General features: G+C 44.2%; 1 protein-coding gene across 16 annotated transcripts in view; it reads right to left on the bottom strand.

Moving 5' to 3' along the window:
- Positions 1 to 127: 127 nt before the first annotated feature.
- The window catches only part of APBB2 (amyloid beta precursor protein binding family B member 2), a 196,126-nt gene continuing 171,467 nt past the window's right edge, over positions 128 to 24,786 (bottom strand). For 15 of the 16 annotated variants that reach the window (XM_075420730.1, XM_075420738.1, XM_075420736.1 and 12 more), the window contains 6 exons: positions 10,413 to 10,527; positions 7,492 to 7,579; positions 6,326 to 6,409; positions 5,745 to 5,860; positions 4,814 to 4,993; positions 128 to 4,197 (listed from right to left, as the gene is read on the bottom strand). In XM_075420730.1, the coding sequence (XP_075276845.1) occupies positions 4,030 to 4,197; positions 4,814 to 4,993; positions 5,745 to 5,860; positions 6,326 to 6,409; positions 7,492 to 7,579; positions 10,413 to 10,527 (751 nt within the window). In that variant the 3' untranslated portion in view covers positions 128 to 4,029. Of the gene's footprint in view, positions 4,198 to 4,813; positions 4,994 to 5,744; positions 5,861 to 6,325; positions 6,410 to 7,491; positions 7,580 to 10,412; positions 10,528 to 21,619; positions 21,819 to 24,786 lie in introns of those variants that run through there. The other variant, XM_075420740.1, reaches the window with a different exon arrangement.

Raw genomic sequence — 24,786 nt, forward strand, 5'->3', positions numbered from 1 at the left:
GAAGTGCCCACTGTACTGCTGTTGCCTCTCACCAACCGGTATGTTTTTCCCACCCCTCAACCACACCTTGGAACAAGAAAAGAAGTAATTTCCCAGTTTGACGGACCAGTAACAGTTGAGACAATCATTTTATGCAGCCAAATTTATTATCAGAACAGATTACATTTAAATGTGGAGAAGTGGTCAACAGCAGGGAAAATTGTCCTTTTTGGTGTGGATGGGGTGCGTTACGCGAGGCTGAGCTCTGCTGATAAACAGGAGTGGGTGTGTTTCCTTCTGCCTTACTGCTGTGAAAATAAACCAGACCTGCTGTTGCTGCCTGTACAGCACAAGCTTTAGCAAGGTATTAAGTAACCTGCCCGAGAGGAGCAATGGGGTTAATGGCAATGCCGTAAGGGCTGCTGAAGTCAGAAACTTCTCTTTTCCGTGGGTGATTTACTAACAGTTTTAGATCCCTAGTTAATCGATCTGTCAAATGTTTGATAAAACTGAAAGCAAAGGGATGTCGAACTCCTGGTGACACAGAGCGGGCGAAGGCCGTCAGGTACTCCCCAGCTCTTCCTCCTCTGTCCAGAGAGGGCCGGTGATCTCTGCAGGCCCAGGTGACTCCCACTCTACAGGTGCAGTGTATGAGTAAGAACTCATTTTACTGTGAATGGATTCGGGGCCCCTCCACGCAATTTTTGCTGCTCCGGTTGAGCCCCCCTGGGGTGGCCCCCGTCGCCGCCTGTCTCCCACGGCCCCGTGCTCCCCTTCAGATGAAATGGCGAGTGGCTGACCTAACGCCTCCGGCCAGCACTGCGCAGTTTGAAGGAAGGCTTCTGTCCGTTAGTTGCTGACTGGGGATATAAATCTCCTCGCTTCTGCGAGGGGGCACGCTAATGGCACGACTGACACGTGGTACTTACCTCTAACTTACTACTTGCATTGAAAAAAAATTAAGAAATTAGCTTTGCTTTACATGATTTTTCTACCGAATTCAATAAAAATGTGACTACAAATAATTACAAAGCCCGCCTTTTCTTAGGCAACCTATAGTGTAGAGGGTGGAGAATGTTACAAGAGCGTGTTCAGTAGAGACAATACATCAACATAATAATGCAGGATAATTCAGTAAAAATACAATAAATAAAATAAAAATATTTTAAGCTGTATTTAACAGGTTAATTTAAAATATGGCATCAGACATACAAGGCATAGTGAACGCGGCTGCCTGCCTACAGAACCGCTAGGCATTATAAGAAAATGCATAGATAACTGAAGGGTTGCTGTGACATCAACTAAACCAGCAGCAGCGGCTCAAGCACACACACACGTACACCCCACACGTACTTTTTTGGCCATGGTAAAAAGAGTATCTTAATATATTGGTTAACAGAAGGTCGCTGGCTTTGCAATGTTAGGCTCTGATTCGCAAACTCCTGGGCCTGTATTTCATCTTTCGGAGAATACGGAGCTCTGCGGAAGCAAAAAGGCCGCACCTAGTCAGAGCGCTAAGCCCGCTACGTCCGTATCTGCAAACCCAACGTTTTGCTGACAGACACAAAACTCTTAACAAGCGCCCTACGGCTTTTCACACCTTTCTGTCTTCTGTCTTCTCCTCAGCCCTTCCCGCCATTGCACACCTCGCCGGTGAGGGGACGTTGGTAGCCTTGCCCACACCGACATGGCAGATCCCTTACGCCGCTGTCTGCCACGTGTCGGATCGGTCTAAGGAGGGGCCGCATCTCGGGGAGAATCAGGACTGTGCAGGTGCAACTACAAAATGTAATTATGCTGTTTAAAATTCACTGTTACAGAACAGTTCCAAATCCTGGCGTTTCCAGCTGGAACTTTAAAGAGACACTATCAGAGTATTTTCTGTAATTTAAAATAAAGCTTGAATCACTAGCACGATGGCGAATAAGGAAACTTTTACCTCTTAACTCCATGAGCCTCCCTAAAGGTACCTGGTTAGCCGCCACGTTTTGACGGCAGTCATGACAGGAAGGGGTTTTTAAATTATTTTTTTTAATTTGCACTGCTCCTAGCAGACATCACTGGGGTCAATGTGTGCTGGCAGCTGCCATCGCCGTGCGTTGGGATGTGGCGTCATAGCCAGTTTAACCCACTGGCACTGCTGGTTTGCGGCCCCTCCGCTCGGTTCCTCCCGCCGCCTTGGCCGGAGCAACAGCCGGACGAGCAACGGAGCCACTGCAAGGAGGCAGCAGGACCGCGAACCTCGGGAGGGGAAACAACACCTTCAGTGCCGGGGTGTGGAATCATGGTCGTGGAGAGATGGGAGACCGGCGGCGGGTCATCTCCTCATCCTCCAGGTCCTCATCCTGGAGAGCTACGTGTGGTTACGACAGTTGCATAGCCTTCACCCGACCCTCGCTCGTACATCACGCTGAGTACAGCTTCATGATTTGTCTGCATTTTTCAATGCAGAAATTGCTTGAATCATCATTCTCTTCCCCTTGTGTTCCTAAGTTGCTTTGCCCGGGTGTTGCCACTAATATCTTCAAACAAGGAAATAAAAAGAAAAGTTTATAACAGTCTCTTGCACAGCAAAATAAAAAAAGAGTTCTTGTAGTAACAACCTTGCCAGTGTTCTTTTAAAATTACGTTATGACCAGATTTGCAGACTTGGGAGACGGTTACAGTTTGGAGTGTGTCTATAAATGGAGGCAAAACATTTTTAACGCCAGTTAAAAATACCTTTAACGTTCCGTTTCCAAACTTTGTGCCCATCTGCAGGTCCGGGCAGCAGATGGCACAGGGGGAGACTCCAGATGCGCAGCAGCATTTGAACAGGAGCCCGAGGCACAGTCCGAAGGGGCAACACTGGGCTGACTGGGCCAGGGGCCGCAGCAGCCTGTGAGTCCCAGCACCTCAGTGGCGCCTTTGGAGCAAAACCGATGCTCCCACGTTGTACCACCTGCAGGGCTGGCCTCTTAGAAAACAACTCTCCTTATTTTCTAACAAGAGCATGAAATGTCAAAGAAATTCAACGGAATTTTGCAAACAATGAGACACGCGATGGTTCTTTTTGTGGTGTGTGAAGCGTTCAGCAACAAACTCTGAGGGGAAGGGGCAATTGTGCCACCAGGCGCTGAACTGGGCACTTCATCAAACGCTTGTAAGGAAAAGGTACGGAATATTTTAGTCTCTGGAAGAGTTGTAAGACAATAAAACTACGGACTAGTTCTTTCCTACTCCCGACTGGTTTGAGCGCTGCATGAAACAAATGCTATTTTTGATGAATTAATGACAGATTGAGGAGAATAAATTTAAGGGCCAACCGTTGCATCTGTATGTTGAAAGCTGAAAAGCTTCAGCGGATCACCCGGCGACTCCATGAACGGAAAACACTTCTGGACTTCTCAGCACTGGTTTGGTGTTAAACCTGGCTCTTCTCTAAGACCATAATGCATAACCAGCAGATGAAATAATGACACCATGATTCAAAAGCGTGTCAGGGAGACGTTAAAGTGGTTGCTAGAACAATGCTGACCAACAATTTAAAACTAACAGGTGTAGTTCGGTAAAAAATAAAACTTGGTATTTAATCTACAGTAATTCAATGGCAGCTAATACTCGGTGCCTACTCCAGTGTTGAACACAGAGCAAAGTGCTGTAGGATTTAAGATTGGTTTCTGACAAATCCAGCTCAAGACAGTGAAACTATCAACTCGGGCATCATTCACTCCAAGGACTTTAGCACGAGTTCACCGGGAGGGACGTGGCCATGTTCTTTTTTTGTGAGAGTTTAGGTAACGTTCACGTATTTACAATCAAACAGACCTTCCATTGCTCATGATGTAAGTCACTGACAGCAAAAAATTATTCATGCTTCTTTTCATATCACACGATGGTGGCAAGAACGAGAGAACATGCTTGTCTAACATTGTTTTGGTAAGGGTAAATTCTCTGACGACAAAGCATCAGCAGGTGGAAATGGAAGGCCAGACACCGTCAGTTCATTTTCCTTCAGGCAGCTACTGTTATCTTCAGTCAAGCGGGAGGAGAATTTTCTCTCTGCTGCAGCTACGGCATCTCGGTGACGGGGCGCTTCTGTTTCAAAGTGTCAATGAGGGACAACACTCCTCTTTTTACGTTAGTGGTAACTCTTCTAGTCACCGAGTCTGCAGGAGGTGGGGGCGGTCGAACTTTCTGTGAAGGGGGTCTGGCTACTAAGCACTTCTGATACCGTAACTGCAACAAAGCAAAAGCATTCTGCAATCCTCGCTGTAGCCAACGCTTTCACAGAACAATTTCAATACACTTTTAATACTTTTGCATGAAACATAGTCAAACCTCTGTTTTGGCTGCGACAAACAGCCCAGCTGACGTTAATGGGACACTGGGTCTGCCAGTCTGTGGGCAGAAACTGTTCTTTAGCACACCACGGATACAAAATCATACGAACAGCCCTTTGAAAACTGAAAAATAGGTTTTCTGGGTTCAGCTATTCTTGAACAAGGATTCACTACATTGTCACTGGGTTGTATAACACAACTCCGAGCAAAATGCTTTTCCAGCATTAGGTAACTTGTGTAGTGAAAGGAAAGATTTCTATCTCACACACATGTTGCAGAGGTTAGCAGGGAAAACGATTTAAAGGGGCATTGTGCACTAAATTGACATTTCAAACTTAAAAATGTTTGGGTTTTCATTGATTAAATATAGCAGAATCCCAATTGCAATTTTCATCTCTTCTTTTTCTGTCTTGAAATTAATAGAATTGTGAATTTGGAAAGACAATTATTTACAGATGCAGTGAAAAACCAAAGTGCTATTCCGTTAGGTGCCTCTGAAGAAGGTCGCTTACCATACAAGCAGCCTGAACAGCTTCTGACACGTTGCCTGCATTTGGTTCGCACCAAAACACGTGGCACTCAAAATGCTGGTTTCCTGTATCCATAATGAAGGCAAAGGTGTGAATGTCCTTGCCTACTCCCATGAAGGACAGGAACCGCACACGGCACTCCACCAGGATTTCCTCTTCATTCTGGTTATGAATCAAATGAGTGATCATTACTACTGGATATTCTGTGGAACTTTGAAGTGTAAGTTGATTAAAAGGAGGAGAGACAGATGCAGGATTGTCGAATTCCTTTCTACCCATCTGCATCTACCCCGCGTGCTCAGGCCTGGGCTGCATCTCCTCTCCAAGGCCGTCAGCAGAAGACCAGGGCGTCGGGCGTTAGCACTGAGCCTACTGTGCATCTCGCATACTGCTGGCTGCTCTGGCTCCAAAGGATACTGCCCTATCACTGGCATGTTAAGACCTCATCAACAGACATATGTAACAGAGCTTGTTCCAAAGTTTCATTGTACTAATCCCTATGGAAAATGCTCCACAAAAGGAGAGTGATGTGAAACACAGATTTTTATATTACTCTCAGCTTCCACACCAAGAGTAAAGTACATACAGTTTAGAATTTAGGACTGCTACCTAGTGCTTAACCTACAACATTTTAGCCTCAAAATTCCTAGAAAGGATAACACGGGATTTGTTTTAATTATCTGATGAATACTTATAATAATTTATATGTCTCAGAACATGCTTGGAATGGTAAAAAAACCTGAAGCTGATACAAGCAGTAAGAGCCTCTGCAGATTCACAGCCTTCGAAAGAAACAAAATGCAAGATAAGCAAATGAATTCTTGTACAAATGAACTCTTTCTACGAGTGTTTATGTGTTCCTGGTTTTCACCACTCATGTGAAACATGTTCGAAACAAGACAGTCTGCCTTACTCTTTCATTGATGACTGTGACAGTAGCATCAGCAACATTCATGGTAACTGGCATCCAGTCTTCTTTGCTAGAGGAAGCCATTAGACTTTCAATGGCAGTATTCAGAGTATCCATTCCTAAAACAGAAGAAAATGCGACAATGAGAAATAAATGCATAAGTAAACAATTAAAAATATTTAGTAGTACAAAAAACATATTGTTTTGGACTCATTAAAATTTGACGATGGAAGGAAGGGTTGTGAAGTTGGCTTTCTTCAACTGCAGAAACAAAAGAGGTGCCTCTGGCTTAGAAAAAACAGGATCGCATCTTGTTTAGCTGCTGCACTATTTCGGTCCTCTAGGGCCCTCCTCGTTAGCAGCAGAGCTCATATTCAGCGAAAGCAGCAGAAAGAAACTCTGCCTTCTTGGCTGCTCCCAAAATACTCCGGTCGCAAAACAGACGTTTGGATGAGATCCTGCATACTCGACGTCTTCATGCCTCACCCTCCGAAAATCGTGCATTTACACTTGGCTAGCCGAGTCCAGCCCTCAGAGTTTACGCAAGGTACTTTGGAAGTCACTTAGGAGTAAGTGTTACATACCCACGGGTTTAGCTACAGGTAGCATGCCCAGGTACTGGACGTGGAACTTCTGTACCAGTTCTGTCTTTGGTGTTGGGAAATCTACTGCATGGGAACAAAAATCATTTTCTGTTTATCAGCGTTCACAGCAGGGAAAACCGCTTTTATTTCATCAATAACATAAAACAGTTTACCCAGTAATTGTAGTCTGAATGTACTGTATTGATTGAAAAATATTTTCACTCCCTCCAAAAAGAACAATGATCAATAATTTCTAAAGGAATTAGGAATAACTGCATCACCTAATTCTTAATCTAAGCAAACAACAAGGTCATGTTATATTGCTGTCATATTAAAACCCCAAAAATATAGATGAATGTGTCTCTGAGACATACAGACCTAAGTTTCACTGCACAACTACATAAAATCTGGAATCTGTTTCTAATACCATCCCTGTTAATATGTTACACGCAGTCTACGAGTAGTCAATACTACTGTCCAAGCAGACAATTACACAAGTTGATGTATGGATTAGGAGTAAGATACTCAATATGAACTGGTGGATCTAGAAGCATGAAATATCCTGTAAAGCTAACACAGAGTATGTCTGCTATCCTGGAATACTTTCAAAATAGCAACTATTAAGCTATGACTAATAAAGACATACAAAGGCAACTTTCTTCTACCATGCAGTAGAGTGTGCAAAAGACCCTGAACTTGGATGACAATCCACTTGCACCTCTTGCCTTGGAAGCTGCTAAAACTGATGCTGAAACCTAAGAGGAGTCCTCCTACAGCTCCCCGGAATCCAAGGGATTAACTGGAATATATTCTGTTTTTAAGGAAGATTTAGCCAACTTGTGCAGCCTCAAGTCAGAATTATTTTGATGTTAACACGCCAATACGTGCATGTAGCCACAAATAAGTAAGATTGCATTTGCGAAATCTGTATTTTAAATAAAAGAGGAAATGCACAACTTGACATAACTGAGCAACTGTCAACACAACCAATAAAAATGTTTCATGTAATGCAGTAGCAAGTTGCAGTCAGATACGGTAATTCAAAGACAGGATTACACTCCTGACCTCTCCACCCAACACGCTCCATTTTGCTTAAAAGCAGCATCAGAAACGGAACATCTCTAACACAGGACCACCCCAAGGATACTGGCCGTAACACACAGTACCTTGCAGAGGAACATCAAGGGTGACGTTTGTCCTCTCCTGCAATGAGCTGCAAGCCATAGCTTTAGCATTCTTCCGTTCGGCCATAATCTGAAGAAGACAGTGATAATACAGCATTATTTTTGAAAATATAGTACCGTACCTACTACAAGTATCAACTTACTGTTATTACAACCCTAGTTTCTGAAATCATAAATAAGTCACAAGCTACATGAAGCAGGTTATTCATCACAGAATCACAGAACAGTTTGGCTTGGAAGGGACCTTAAAGATCATCTGGTTCCAACCCCCTGCCGTGGGCAGGGACATCTTCCACCAGACCAGGTTGCTCAGAGCTCCATCCAACCTGGCCTTCAACACTGCCAGGGAGGGGGCAGCCACAGCTTCTCTGGGCAACCTGTGCCAGTGCCTCACCACCCTCAGAGTAAAGAATTTCTTCCTTATATCTAATCTAAATCTGCCCTCTTTCAGCTTGAAGACATTACCCCGGCCCTATCAATTTTTAATTTGTTATTAATATTCTATTATTTATATTATTCTACAGTATTATTATTAGATTAATTATCCTATTCTTTTTACATAACAACTTTAATTTTCCTCCCGTTTATTCACTGTTCCTTAACTACATAAAGAACTCCAGCGGTGCCCAAGCCTAGAAGAAAGATAGACGGAGGAGGAAAAAAACCCTAGCCATTTTTATCAACAGCAAAATTGCTGCGGGGAGTAATGTAGCAAGAAATATAAATATTTAACACACAGAGAAGTGCATACATTATTTATGTTCCTCTCGGATCTATCTTCTGCTGCACATAATTTTTCCTCCATTTTTATGTTTCTTTTGGAATTAAAAATCCCATCCAAAATACAATCTGTTCTTCCCCCCAAATGTATAGCAAAAGAGGGACCCCTCCCTCCCCCACTTTAAAATATCCACTTTGGATGATTATTCCCTACAATTATATGACTGAGAGGGGACGCAAGGAAGCTAAAAGAGGTTTTCCAAAGCTCATATGTGAAGCATTGCTGTCTGCTTCTTTACACTATGACTGTTAATTGTAATCAAGCTATAAAGATAACTGGTGTTCCAGCGGATGACACTTGAAGATGCTTCTAGCAAATTTCTGTCTTTTATTTTCCTAGGTTTTGTATTTTGAAAGTATTTTCTGTTACAGTGACACATGATAATATTCCCCCCTGCAGAAGGAAATGACACACGCTAGCTTAGGAAGAAGCCCTGACTCAACACAGAGGTCCAGTGTGTCAGTTAGCACACGCCAAGTGCTTCCCTGAATCAGGATTACATCTACTGCTGAATTACGAAGGAACACGCTCTACTTAACAACACTGTCCTGTTTTATTGCCTTACTATTAGCTACGATTTTAAATGCTTAGTTGCTCTCTGATCCAAAATGAACGCCAGGAGGTTCATGTCATAGCTACCTACATGACAGCCCTCCTGCCTTTCTGATACCCTGTGTATAGCTACCGTGGCATTTACTTGATGTTGACCTTACCAGACAAAAGCAGCTGCGGTAGGGCCCGTGCAGCGTATTTTTCGCTGCCAGACTTGCTGGAAACATGTGAGAACTGAGTTGGAGGAGCAAGCTGAGGGACAGAGGCTTCTCCAGCCAGCCACTGTTGCAGTCCCCGGTGTCGAACTTCACCAAGCACAGCCTCCAGCTCCCTGGCCAGCCTATGCCCTGCCAGACTTTGCACAGTTGCTGGGCTACCTTCTGCCACTGCCTCGGGCAAAACTCTGCTGCCCAGAAGGTTACAGTAAGGCACACTGTGTAAATGCTCGCACTATTTGCATGAAACACCACAAGTTCAGTAGCCACCTCTGCAGTGTTGCAAAAATGAAACATTTTTAGACTATACAGCTGGCTACAGAAGAGAATTTCACACCACTGACTCCATTCACTAATGTGAAGATAAAATGTAAAAAGCAAATGACAGGTATACAGTAAATCAGCAGAATTTTAGAACCTGAAGCTTTCTGAACTAGCTTCTCCAGAAGCGCTATGACTCACGTGGAGACAAGATACACAGGGATAACCGACAAGGTTATTCATCCCCACGGCCCACTTTGCCCGTGGTGCAAACTGACATGTTTGAAGGAAAACCAAAATGAGCAGCATAATATTTTTAAAAAGGGAGATGCAGCCTCAAATCCACCACAGCTCAATAACAAAGTACAAAAGACTTTCAAGTAGGTTGGTTTAACTGCCTCTCTATACAGCGTTTCAATCAGATTTGCCTGCTGTAAAGGATGTGCTGCCTTGCTTCTGCTGCATGAAATGACCGTACAGAGGACACTCATGAACTGATCATGCAAGAAAACCAAAATTAATAACCAGGGAATGGTGACAAATCTGTAAGGCAAAACGACTGAGAAGAACAGTCCTCTCCAGTATAACAGACAGCACTACCACAAGCAGGAACTCAGATCCTTTCATATTTTTAACTAGTGTAGCTTAAACCCCCGCCTCTCCCCGATTATTTTTTAAGTGGGCAGAGTAACGTTAGCAACTATTTCCCTGTCTGTCCTGCAGGATATTACCATTGAATAATACCATTCAAACAAGGTCTGATTTATTTACAGAGTTAAACATCACCATTTATTATTAATTGAAGCTGTGTGTTCTTTGTCCATTCTGAACCCGCAGCTTCTTGAATAATAAACAAAACCTTCAGTCTCTATACACGTTCGTCAGATCAAAAGCACATATCATCCTCCTCAAATCTAAATGCTCACCCTCCCATTACTCCCATCCATTCGCGTCCTTTCCTCTACAATTTCTCTACACCATTTCTCATTGCTAGTGATATAAACTAAACTAACACTGCTTACAATTGCTGATTGTGTGTATTAGGCTCTGGGACCTCTACACAGCCAAATGCGGCTGACTTTAAATCCACTTGCCTTTGAGCAGATTTCGTGTAAACTTGTGGCGATGGCTTTTGCAGGCGTGTCACATCGAAACACATGGCATTTCAGAATTCTTGTGTCTTTGTCTCTTGCCACATAAGCAAAGTCTCTGTGTAAACAAAATGAATTAACACATTAGAAACAAACAAAATGAGTTAAGGCATTAGAATCCGTAGTCTCTCCTAAACAGCAAGTCCTACTTCAATTTAAAGGCGTGAGTCTTGGCTGTCAAAGCATAAAACGCATGCCTCAGATTTGCAGATCTCCAAATATAAGAAACAGCACATCCATGAAACACCTATCAAAAGTTTGGTGCATAATCTATATAATTAAAAGAGCTCGTTACAGTTTCCTAAGCCTGGCGACTTAACTGAACTTACAACCTGTAATTCCGACTGCAATTGCAAATATGTGGGAAAATTTACTCAAATATTTTATTGAAGATGAAGTGGGGAGAGAATTACAGATTAAGACAGAAAACGTGCAGTTCATAAATGCTAAAAATCTGAAAAACAGCATACAAGATTCTAGTTAGAGAAAAAATGCATTTCAAAGGACTGTATAAAGTGTTTAAAAAAATGCAGATGGTAATTAGAGATCTGGCTGCATTAGGGAGATGTGAACCTGCTGAGCTTTGCTCACACTAATTGGCCTATATTTCTGACCTTATTTTTTCAAAAGTTAAATAAGGCTGCCCTACAAAGGAGATTTTTGCACCATACAGGCTAGTCCCTGCGACATAGTATAGCTTTCTAGCATGGGTGACGGAAATGCCAGGATTACGTTTATTTGTTCTCAGGCTGTTTAAGATTTGGAGCTCTTCTGAAAAAGGTAAAACGGGTGCACGGTGTAAAGAAAGCGTCAGAGATTGGATACATCCCGTTTTTTTGGATACCAAGCTAAGGGCTGCCCCTGCTCCAAGAGCCCATCACCATGGTCCTGTACAGCTAGTTTGCCTTCGTGCCCTGCTTGGACAAAGACATCCATTAACTGGTTGACGGGTGGGAACCTGAAGCTGGCTCTGCAGCAGGGAAGGCGTGCAAGGGTGGCAACCAGGCAAAGTCAGGCTTCTTCCCGACTTAGTCATATTCTTGCCGTACCAGACTCTGCACTCCTTAGTTCTGCACCTCTGCCTTTTCATGTCCTCCAGTCAACCACAGCCCAGTCCGACTTTGCGACCCTCCTGCTATCTCCAGATCTCTTTGTGACTCTGTGTCCCTAGCAGAGCTATGCCGAGTAGCTAACTAGAATTAGACCAGACAAGGTAAGCTGCAACTCTCAACAGCCTCTTATGCCTGAAGTCTCTTTTCAGCGCCTTTCCTCTTTACATGTAACTCATTACCAGCAAGATCCCAACTGATGAAGAGATAGGAGGAATATTCCAGGTAGACAAAACCCCATATTGTCCCTCCCCTCCTAAACCACAGGTTCTATATATACAGGAATACTTCAGTTTATACTCAAGTCTGTAGATGTCCTGAGCAGGGTTTAATGTAGCATGGGTTGCCAATTTCTTTGTTCACTGTAGATGCCGAGTGAATTGAAGAATTTTGTACTGAAGTTATCCAGGGGGAACCAGTGACTGTAGCAGATGGATAGCTGGTCTTCCAACTATGTACGATATATGAACACTGTCTTGCAGTTAAGTGCCTTACCTGTAACTAATACAGCAGCACTAGGTTTTGTCATTACTGAGCCCTCACAATGCAAGGCGCAGCTGCCCACAGCCTGGGCTGCTCAGTGACAGGCACAGGTTGCTCCTCTGTTTAACAGCTTTGCAACCTGAAGCCTGATGAAGAACACTTCACAAAACCCCACAAAACTACCAGGAGCTGAGATCTGGAAACAATTCCACATGACAGAACCATGCAAATACACAGCGAAGCTGGAGGGACCTCTCTACCTCACCGCACCCTAACATGTGCCAGCACGTGCTAGGGCGCAGCAGAGACGGGAGGCAGCGGGCAGCCCAGGGAGCATGCTGGCACCTGAACCCTTCCTGCACGAGGAAAGCAGCTTAATGTTTAAAAAGCAAATTCAAGTCTCCTGGCTGGACTCTAGTATTAAAGGCTATGAGAAGAGGGAATGGCTTAGCTATGGCCTACAAAAAATTAGCACCTATAGGGAAAACAATGAAGCCATGTGCCATATAAAGAACCTTTACTGATGCTCCTACAAGTTCTGCAGAGCAGGTATTTGGAAATACTCAGCCTCACAAAGTCCCACATACAATATCCTGAGCTCTGAAGAGACCTTGCCTGGTTCGAGAGCTGTAAGTAAAGAATTTCCAGACTTCCTAAGCATTGGGGATTTTTGTTTTCTATGTGTTTGGCTTTAGCTGCCATCTTTTAAATGCCCTAAGTTTCAGACTTCACATTTTTCAGTCCAAATACCTTCCCTGACAAACACTTTAACTGCAATACAAAACTACTTTTCACTTAACAGACACGGCTTTGCTACCATAACCTCATTAAGATTCCCCCCCCCCCCCCCCCCTTTACATGCAAGAAAAACTTGCTGGCAGTGACCATCACTGCAGGGTAGCAGAGACGCACAAACAAGCAGACTGATGCGCACACCTCACTATTGGATCAAGGTCTATTCTTTCAGCGTGAAGACGTAACAGCTGAAACCTGTCTTCGGATTAACTTGAAATAACATTGAAAGCCATCTATGTAACCATTACATGGCTATTTATTACCATTTACAAGTGTTTACCTCAAATCGGTACCATTTCTTTGAGGACTTGTTTACAAGCGATTTATGCATTCCTTTACAAGATGATCCTAGGAAGAGCATCCTGTGTTGTTTTGCCAAGTTGCATGCACTGCGCAGAAGCCTGTTTGAACACCAGGAGCACTGTACAACACAAGGATTTCTAATTACGAGGCCACCACCTTCAAGGAGTTGCACAAACACAGAAGATAACTTGCTCCTTCTGTTAGACATACAGCTATCTGATAGAACCTTCTTTCACCGTTAACAGAAACTAAGATGGGACAAAGCCACCAAAGCAAGTCATCGGGGCTTGGAGGACGTAACACGTTGCCAGCAAAACCCATTTGTAACAGCCCAAGAAACTATGGTCCAGCCTTTGATCAGTGGCTCTGGCTATGCCCTGGCACACCACGACTGCCCCAATAAACTACCGTGCTTTGTTGTAGGAGACCACGTCAGGCAGGGCAACTCCACTGCGCTGCCAAGTCCCTGATGCATGGAAAACCCCTGAGAACACATTAAATCTCACCCTGCTGAGAGTTTATCTCAGACCCAAGCTCACCTACAAGGATTTCCAGCCTTCAGGTAACCTGTCAGGTAATACTAAATGTGTTTAGTCAGCACGTTATCTCCCAGTGGAGTCAGGACTCAAAGGACTGCAGAGATCAAAATGAGCCAAACAATTAAAACTGTATTAAACTAAAGACTGAATTCTGCCATGATCAAAGATTTTGGTCATAAAGGAACACAACTCATATCCCATAAGTGGTTAACACCTTAGATGAGAATATTTTCAACAGCGTTTTAAAGGCAGAGGTGGGCTGTGGGCAGCCTGCTGACTCTCCTTCCTCTCACAAGCGTAAATTTACTTTTCTGATCAATGAGGACTGATGCGGATGGCAGCGCTGACATTTAACGAGCTTGTGTGCTTCTCAGTAAGAACATTTCTGTTCCTAGAGGGCTAATGACAGCCAAATTAATGAGCCACCACGCAGAGCCCGGCTCAGTAACCTCTCTGTATGGCAAGACCTGTAGCAAGAGCAGGCAGAAGGAGTCTGATGAGTGTTATGGATGTGGTATCTATAGTGAGGTGCTCCAGGCGACAAGGGGACTCACCTGCCACTTTAGTCCTGCCATGGAAGTGCCTGCAACCCTTTTGTCCCTGCAAGAGGAGGACAACAGCCCTGATGAGACAGACCTGCCCTGCACTTGCCAAAGGGCAGATACTGCGCACAAAAATGTTATTTTTAGTCCAAATGCAATGTGTTGCTTTTCTGACGGAGCTGGTAGTGACCCTACGTATAGGCCACCTAACGCTCTCCTCCACGGACTCCTGCAGGACTTGTGTTTTTTTTTTAAAATGGTTAGGGTTGGAAGGGACCTTTAAAGGTCATCTAGCCCAACCCCCTGCAAGGAGCAGGGACATCTTCCACTAGACCAGGTTGCTCAGAGCCCTGTCCAATCTGATCTTTAACGTTTCCAGCGATGGGGCATCTACCACCTCTCCAGGCAACCTGTGCCACTGTTTCACCACTCTCACTGTAAAAAATTTCTTCCTTACATCTGCTCTGAATCTACTCTCCTTTAGTTTAAAGCCATTACCCCTTGTCCTACTGCAACAGGCCCTGCTAAAAAATCCGTCCCCATCTTTCTTACAAGCCCCTTTTAAGTACTGCAAGGCAGTAATAAGGTCTCCCCGAAGCCTTCTCTTGTCGAGCCTGAACAGCCCCAGCTCTCTCAGCCTTTCCTCACAGGAAAGGTGTTCCAGCCCTTAGATTATTTTTGTGGCCCTTCTCTGGACCTGCTCCAACAGGCCCACGTCTTTCCTGTGCTGAGGGGTCCAGAGCTGTACACAGGACTCCAGGTGGGGTCTCACCAGAGCGGAGCAGAGGGCCAGAATCCTGTCCCTCAACCTGCTGGCCATGCTGCTGGGGATGCAGCCCAGGACACGGTTGGCCTTCTGGGCTGCCAGCGCACATTGTCAGGTCACGTCCAACTTTTCATCCACCAGTAACCCCAAGTCCTTCTTGGCAGGGCTGCTCTCAGTCCCTTCATCCCCCAGACTGTATTGTTACTGGGGATTCTTCCTGAAGAAATATTGATGCCTCTACTGTTTGCAGCATGCCTCTGGAGTGGGCCTGGAAAGCCTCCGACGCTGCAAGAGATGACTCGCTTTTGTCCAGTGGAATTCCACTGATGTTTCATCACCTTGAAGAAGTGCCAGAAATGCCACTGCCCACCCACAGGGGTGTTGATGGGTGCCAGGAAGGTGCTGGCCGATGCCTCAGCTCAGCAAACACTGCCTCAATACTGCAGCAGTGCATGCAATGCCTACATCGAGCCCCTCGGGCACTCGGTCCTGCAGCTCCTGTAAATATTTCTGCTTGTAAGGGTATGTATTCATAAACAAGGCAGTATAGCACAATTACGGGAGAAAACGAAACACCAGCTAGTACATCAGTCGCAACTACTGAGAGCTAATAAAACCCTCGTAGTGGTGTTGCAGACTCACACGCCAGTGTTTCACTTTAAGTACCTCAACAGCTTGAACGAAGTAAATCAGCTAATTACATGCATGGATTGTGAATACGCATAAACCTGCAGATGATCAGGGCCTGCATCTGTAAATCTGCTGAGACAGAGGAGGAAATCTGCGTTCTTCAAAACCTGTGGTACTGCATCATGTGCAACCCTACCAGCACCATCTGTTTTCAAATCATCAATCAAAATTCACACACGAACCATCCTTCTCCCTTCTGACAGTGCATGAACAATACTACTGATTTCATTAATGCATGCAGCCACCTAGATGCCCATGTGCTCACACGAGCAGTCTTACACGGCAGCCCAGCAGCCAGGCCCTGGAGGTGGCTGGTGGCAGTCAGCTCCTCCAACGCCAGCGGGAGCCTTGCAGCCTTGCTTCAGGCATCTCTAGGCATCGTGAAAACAAAACCGAGCTCTGTGGTCCCTCCTGGAGAAGAAAGGTATGGCTGCAGCATCAATAACAAAGTAAAACTTCGGAAAAGTTTTGTGTTCCCTACACAGGACCAAAAGGCAATAGTTTCTTGTTTGTCCAAAGCTCTGAATACCAAATAAGCCCAAAGACTGCTCTCTCATTCTTCTTTCACTTTGGATCCCTTCTGGGTTGCTTCATATGTAAACCTTCATTTAACTGCAGCTCAGTCAGTGCTGATTAACATTTAAGTGAGATTTATGTGCAACCAGCCCCTTTGATAATGAAGTGCCAAGTAACGTGTTTGCAACAGAAATTTACGGAAAAGGGCAAATGCCTCCTCTTACCATTCTCCTGTCTTTACAACTTGCTGGGAAAACAAGGGAAAAAAGAAAGTCAAAAGCTTTTACGAAGCCCATGGCTGGATACAGGGCGAGCACAGGGTTACCTGATTACATCTCATCCAGCTGGAGTCCCCTCTGTCTCAATAGGGGTGTGTGCACATGAAATTTATGGGATTTGAACCACACCTCCTGGGAAAATTCCCTTCCATGTCAGTAAGGAGAACAGCAAGGTGTCAAGGTGTTTAGTGGGAGTATAATGTATTTAGTTGCAGAAAAAACCTGTATATTCTTCAAACTTTACAACACAAGCGCTCCACTTCTGTTCATACAGGATTATAGCGATAGTGTACTGAATAGCAGATCTTTCTTTTCTTTTTTTAAAAATAATTCATGCATGTACTACATGATCCACTAGTATCTTTCTGGTTATAGGAACTGGATATATATCATCTGGAAAAAAGCTAGAAAATCAGAAAAATAGGTAAGAAAATTATTTTGCTGCACACGAGCTACACAGTCAAAAATTCAGTAAAAATTTCTTAATTTTGAAAGAGTACAGGACTACAAGGAGCCATTTTAAAAAGCAATTTAGAGAATTGCAAAGACAATGTAAGTTGCTAAGTAGAAAGGAATTTCATTTTTATTTGCTCTTTTACCCTCTTTAATTGGCAAATGTCTACAGTAATTGACTAAACCTTGGATCGCCATACCTATTTAACACCTGGCTAAGCATCACTTAGCTGCTCAACCCTGGATGAATACAATCACATTAAATCCAATTTATGCTAATGCTGTCCTGTTTGAGTAGCAGTCATAGCCATTTGCCACTATTAGGCTGAAGTCCTAGGAGACATCCCAATTAAGTACAGCCTGAAAGAGCAGAACATCCTCCATTACCTTCTCACTACAAACTTACTTCTTCAAAGGAGTGCAGAACTGCATTAACCCTTATTTTTTGTTAAAAACCCCCAACATCCTAGCTTTGAAGTCTGAAATAAAATGTTTTTCTCTTATGAATCGAAGTTAAATTGCCATGATTTAAAACAACTATATTAAAATGATACACATGCAAGAAAATGTAAATTGCTTTACAGATTTACGTATTACAAATTGTAACAAGAATCCTTGAACCAGAAAATTATATCCTCTGGGCTTGGCTAAAAATTGATTGAAATTCATCCAGAAGAGCCTACAGAAGATGACTGTTGATTTCTACGGACTGGTGTGACTGTACAGACTCCTGCGAGCGCGGGGTCACAGAGCACACGCTGCCGGGCTGCATTATAGACTCTCCTGAGCCTGTAACCTTCAGGCTTCACTTTGCTTTCTCGCAAACAGCTGACCAGCGATCTGTGACAGCAGGGAGAAACCACCACAGCAGAGCAGGGTCAGAAGGCACCGGGCGGGAGGCTGTCACTCACTGGCGAGACCTGAATGTCCAAGAGAGCCGAGGAAATGAGTGGAGCAGGAGAAAAGCAAGGAAAGCGACAGGAGACAACGCGAGAAGAAAAGCAGATAAATATCACACCAACAAGACCATGCTCTGATGGGGTTTTTCCATGACACACAAGTATTCCAGTATTACAAACGGCAGACAAGATGAGGTGCAAAAAACCCTGCAGTAATATGTAAGATGGAAATTACAGAACTTCTGGACTAACACTTCAAACCCTTTACTGAGAGTGCTCTCTTACATAGGAGGAAGGGAAATGATTTACAGCTGAAATGAAGTCTGGGGCTCTGTTCAGTTCACTTGTTTTTTTAGTAGGGTCACGTCAAGGAATGTACAAACTTAGGGAGAAAAACCTGAAGGTAAGAAACGAGAACTAGACGAAACAAGCAGCATTCACACAAGCTGCAAAACCTGTCTGTAGAAGGTTTACGGAGGACCTTTCAACTTCCATTTCACCTTCCAGATACCAGACAGACACTGAATGAAACCGCTGCTTCTCTTCCACGCCCTCCAAAGGAAAGCCACAGCCCCTTCTCCAGGTGACTATACCAACCACTTTGGAATCAAATCCTGCAGGAGGAGGAAGAAAAATAACTACTCCCGTGAGTCTTCTCCTGTCCATTTTTCCCAGACAGTCATGGTGCATTTAACCACGTGAACTCCTCACTCCTCAGTGATTAGAGTTGGAAGAGATGTGGGAAAGAATGAATTTTCCCTACATTTCTAGCTAGAAATCCTAAAAACATATGAAAGCCTTGCAATTTTTCTTCACTCCAAGCACTCTACCCCACAGAGCTCCTCCACCTCTTTGGTTGCTCCCCAGCTTACAACCCAGAATGGCACACTTGGCCACCACTACATTACTACATTTGAGTCACCATCCCTGAAGGTGTTCAAAAAATGCGCAGATGTGGCACTTCGGATATGGTTTAGTAGGCATGGTGGTGTTGGGTGGATGGTTGGACTTGATGATCTCAGAGGTCTTTTCCAGCCTATGATTCTATGATTACCCTGGTCATTAATTTTTAACCCAGGTAGTTAAAATGCCCTCTCAAGCGGAGACTTTTGGGAGACTTATTTCAGTTCTCACACAACTTAAAAATGTGTTTTCCTTGCAGCAAAACACCAGTTCTGCATTTATGAAATTCTCCTCGAATAGTCTGGCACTGACACAGCATAGCTTGTTTTTCTAATTAATGCATAAAGTTTGTAGGGCAAATTATCCCCTGCTGAAAGGCTGTTTGCTGCATTCCTTGATAATGTCACTTGCTAACTCTCAAGGAGGAGCTACGGCTACTTTGTGCGATACTCGGAGGCTTTAATCTGGCAGCCCTAGAACACACAGCCCACTAGTTTTTCTTTGATGTCTTATCATGGCCACAGTTCTGTGCGCTTCCAAAATTTGCTAAAACCCTCACAGAGCTGATACGTCCGACACCCAGCTCAGCCCTTCTGAGCTCAGTGCTTCCAAGCCTGAAAGTATTTCCATGACTTTCACTCCAATTTCCCTCCTGTGGACTGATGGTCATGAAGCCGCAGAAGCTGTTCCCCCCCTGACGCGCTTCCCACGTCTCAGTGCTGCCCACCACCTCCTCCTGCAGGGAAGGGACAGGACTCCCATTGGCCTTGCCACCGCTGCCTCGCTAGCCAGAAAGATGGCTCTGAGATGTCACAAATCATTTCCCTTCCTACTACCAAAGGGTATATTCCACCCCTGCAAATGGACACAGATGTACATAGAAGGAGTCATGTCAAAGCGTGACTCAGTATCTACGTTCTCCAGATCCATGAGCTCTGTTAACATCGTGGCAACAGTACAGACTGCACAGCTAAGATTCACATCCCATGCTGGTCCTCCTTCCTAACCTCACCTCGTGACCATAAGGCTGAAGTACTACTGTCAGAGCAAGGAGGACAGTCTATCACATGTGCTGTGGTCACCACCAAGACTGCCCAGGAGACTGCACTCTTCTAGCACTGGCAGCACGAGGAGGGCCCAGCTAACAGTGTGCCACATCCAGCTTGCGGGTCAGATGGGGCTTCCTCCTGCTCACCAACTGCTAGACAGACACGACAAGCTGAAAAGCCAAGCAGCAGCTCAGACCTCAGCTTGGTTTTTAAATGAACTCAAAGGAAGACAGAACTTCAGGGAAACGTCCTAGGAAAATCACTGACCACTGACTTTATTGCTGCAATTTTTTAATGGTGATTTTCTTTTTTTTCTTTTTTTCTTTTGCTTAATTGTTTCACAACATTTATGAAATATGCACGGGCAGGGGGCTGCCTTCCTACCCTGTGCAGCACAGTTTTCAAGGCACACAAATGAGGTAGGTTAAGGCCACTGTAGTTGCTGCTTCTCTGCTGTAGCATCACAACGTGGTGGTTTAACTCCTCAGGATGGCCAGTCTAGCACACTTCTGATGCATGCTAAACTTCCTTCAACCAGCTGAATGTGCTACAGTGCCTATGAACCCCTGAACAGCCTCTTTGGATGAGATCCTGTAAATTTGATTTTGACAAATTAGTATTTAGCTATTTTGGACATCACTTCTATCTTCCAGATCTAATTGGAAGACGTGGGCCTTTGTTTATATGGAATGTTTAAAAATTTAATAAAGGAATACGTCAAGTTGAGATGCTCAAAGCACTACTACAGATTTAACTGAAGAAGAACAGTTTGTCTCTCCAGTGTGATTTGTTTTACAAGCAACGCTTACTAGTTCTCCTTTGTGCTTTATTATTCAGACAGAGAACACAGCAATCGCACACAGACACTACCCACGAATCTGCTTGCAGCACACTGCTGCCAGTGTTAGTCTGGGAGGATCATCGCTTCCCACACGCATGAAATCTACATTAGATTGCAAAGCCATAATCAAGGAAGTTCAAACATTTCCCTAGGCCAACGCCGCCTGAAGAATTGATTAAAAACCAGTCAAGCCTGGAAACCATTCTCATTATAGTCTACAAAGCAAACGTGAGGACTGGTCTGCATCTCGGAATCACATTCCTGCTGCCCAGTCCCAGTATCAAGCCCTCGCAATTCAGAAGAGCAAACAAACCCCAAACCTCATCTGAGGGATGCAATTTCATCACTAAGAGCCTTTGGAGTGGCTGCAGCCCTTCTGCTGCAAAGCACCTGACTACAAAGCCTTACTGTCTGCGCTCCCATGAAACGGGAAGCATTGTGGAGAATCCCAAACAATCCCTTTGTACATTCAAACAAATCAAACATACTGGGGACAACTTTTCCTCGAGCTCAAAAGAGAAGCAACCAATCCAGCCAGATCTGAAACAAATACTAAAAATAGGAAGTAAACATCGATGCTTCCAATTCTTGCTAAAGTTAGCTCTTAAATCCCCTGCTCTTAGCATCTTGTTTTTAAACTGTTTTTAAATAAAATGTGGGATTTTAATACCACTTTCCTGCACTTCAAATTACAGAGAACAACGTCGTCTAAATTTCAAAACACTAGAAGCAAGTATCAAAACCCATTGCATCACATGCTTTTAAACTGTTCTAGTATGTGACAGTTTGGGACCTGGAAAAAAAAAACAGCATTCAACTTGACAAATAGTGTTAATAGCATGGTGAAAAGGTGATAGAGAGATATGAATTTACTCACTGAAGTTTAGCTTGGGTTCACCGATACAAGCAAACCAATATAAGCCTTGTCTGATGCATGCTGGAAGGTTAAACACACAGAATAACGGAAAAACGAAAATCATTTACCTCTCTCTGAATCCAGGGAAGCATGAAGAAACAGAAAGAGCAAGTTAGAAAGCACTCACGCAGACAGAGCTCCAGCATACGATGAGACAGAGTAGCTGAAAGAAGTGCTGTACATTTATTTAACATTCACTGTTTGCTTGCAGCACAGTGTATCTAAGTATACTGCCACTATTTTGACGCTTGTTTTGGTTGAATCCTATTGCTCTGAAGTTTGTATTTTTGGAAACATGCAATGAAGCCAACAGGCATCAGCTGAATTTGGAGAGGCAGCGCAGACATATCAACACTGGGAGGTAATCAAGCTTAAAATACCACACGCAAGTCCGGGAAGTAGTATGCAGAAAGCATAAATAGACATAGAAAGTGCATGAACCTTCCTTCTTCCAAAATAACATTATTTAAAGCAGACACTGACAAAACAAATGAGAATAAATCTTCAGGCTGTGAAAACCTCACATTGTTTGAAAGCGTAGAAAGAGCGTCATGAGTTTTTTTAATGCCTTTTCCAAAAGCTCATGCCCCAAAGTCACCTGGGCTCGTCTGAGAGTTGTCCCCTGAAGGAGTGACAACCTGGATAACAGCCTCACACGAGCACCGAGCTGAAGCCAGGACGTATAAAATCACTACGCACCTTCATTTCTGAAGCCCTTCAGCAACCAATATACTCTTGGTACGACTTAACCAAGACCCCTTTCCCACAGGCGAAAGGAGAGGTGCAGGCTCCCCTGCCTGGGGGCTGCCCTTCTCCCCGTTCCTGCAGAGCCGCTCTGCTGAGCCCCGGGCAAGATTGCTGAGGGACCCTGGCACCACCCACCCCTCCTTAAACACAGGACACTGCTTTATGCAATGTACAGCGTCTCTACAGGATAATAACCATTTTCCAGAAGAGAGCTGCTTAGTCCTGCTCTCCACCACACGCATCTCACAACTCCCCTCTTTTAAGAACGGCTCTTCTCCAGTGAGGTTCATGCACTGTGCACAAAAACATGTGTGGGACCCTACATCATCCTAGTTTGTAATCAAACCTGAGGAAAAAAGTAGTGGAGTGGAAATATCACCCGCCTCAAGTAATAAGGGCAGGATTAAAGACAGAGCACACTGAAGGGAAGGGATCCAATTCCTGTTAGGCATCTCACTTCAGCCAGCTTGCAAAGCTTACAGGGATTGATCTGTTGCTTAGAAATGGCTTAGTGAGTCGATCTGGAAAAAACATAGGCTTCCTAAGCCAGGTTTTAACTAAACGTGCATATGATTAGCTAATGCATCCGTCCAACCTGGGAGTGCAAGTCACACATGGATGCATATGTGCATAGACAGAGGTTTAATTTCTTTCTTGTGCATAGACAGAGGTTTAATTTCTTTCTTATGTCAAGATGAAACCTCTCCTAGTGCAACTTGTACCGTAATCTCCATGTGGCTCCTTGTGAAGAACAATAATTCACCAGAACAATCTCTTCAGGGACATGGTAGAGTCCCCATTACAGGAGGTTTTCAAGATGCGACCAGACAGGGTGCTAGACAATCTCATCTAGGCTTCCCTTCCCATGAATGGTTGTATCAGGCGGTCTTTTGATGTTCCTTCCAACCTGGGCTGTTCTACGATTCTATGTAAGCAGCCAGGTGGGAAAGAAGATCCATATTTACAAAGGTAGCGGACATTCTCAGAAATTTTACAATGGAAGTGTGAGACTTAGTCTCATTGTAAAGAAGAAGAAACACAGGGCGCTCTGCTCTGCTTCCTTCCATGCAGTGAAGCGGGAGTTTCCACTTTTCAATATCCAGTGGTGACCTCTGTGGATCTCCCCAACAAAAACCCCACTCATTCCTTCACTTCAGCTACATGGGCTTTCTACTGGGCTTTGCAGAATCAGCAAGGACTTCGCCATGCCTACTGCTAACGTTTTATTAATTAAAAGGTTAAAATTAGATCTCAATATTGCAAATATTGGAAGTTTTTCAAGCCTAACCGGCCCTCAATTCTGTTTTTCAGTGTCAATTTGAAAATCAGAACTGAAAAAGTAGTATCACTTTCACTTTCCCAGAAAATACAGTCAATGTTTCTAAGCGGTATGAGAAGCAAAATAGATATAATATCCTTCATGCATTAATCACTGGCTTTATATGAAGTGGACAAACAGAGATTATCTCTCAGAAAAAGCTTTTTATTGAAAAAATCTTCCAGCAATTTAGACGCAATGTACTGGGGAGGCAAGGGGGTAGAGAAGGGAAAAAATGTCTTGGATCCAGCAGATTTTGAACACAGTACAGTTAGATGCAAAACATAACCTCCTGGTGCAAACTCTTGAAGGGAGATCTGTTAATTCCCTGATGGTTATGTAAGATACAATTGTACAGAACAATCACCCTTGCAGCTGCCAGCACAGACACATTAAAAAGCACAGGAGGAAATTCAGGAAGGTGGCAGAAAAATACAAGCAGCTGGGCTGCTGGTCTTCCCCGGGCGGTGAGGAATGAGCGGGGCTCTGGCTGAGGGCCTCCCACACTGTGGGATGCACGTGAATCAAGGGGGGCTGCATCCTGCTTCTACCCAATTAATTACAGCTTTCCAATTAACCCAGTATCTCCTCATAGAGTGTCATGTAATTTATGAATTAATTTCACACAAAAGACTATTTGCCTGTATTCTCTTCACATTCTGGTAGCTCAAGTATGGTTGAATGATTTACCTTCAAACTTAACATAAACAAATAAATGAATAAATCACACCCCAAAGCTAAAAAGCAGACATGGAATGTTTCAGTTCAAATAGCAGGTTTTGTTGATGGCTCTGAGTGCCAGAAATGCTGCAAGAGCAGTTGTGCAAGGGCTTCGGCATGGTGCTCTACATATCCTTTTCCAAGCTGACTGAGCTAAAGAGGTCAAGCCAGAGCCTGCCAGTAACGTGGGAAGATGCTACCTAGACACTGCGCCAGTGCTGCTATGCAGGATTTGAGATTCGTTTCTGAGGGGAAAAGACCAAGACCTCCGAGGAAAACAGCCTCAGAGGCGAGAGAAAGCAGCCCCATTCCAAAGCAAGCCCCGACGGGACGCTGCCTCCCCGGGAAGGGGGTGACAGTCTTCTCCCCACCACTTCTGCCAAGCCAATGTATTCCAGGCGGTTTTCCAATTAGCATCTTCGGAGGCAGTACATGACAGCACTGCCGAGG

The sequence above is a fragment of the Opisthocomus hoazin genome, chromosome 5, assembly GCF_030867145.1.
Source record: "Opisthocomus hoazin isolate bOpiHoa1 chromosome 5, bOpiHoa1.hap1, whole genome shotgun sequence".
Classification (NCBI taxonomy): domain Eukaryota; kingdom Metazoa; phylum Chordata; class Aves; order Opisthocomiformes; family Opisthocomidae; genus Opisthocomus; species Opisthocomus hoazin.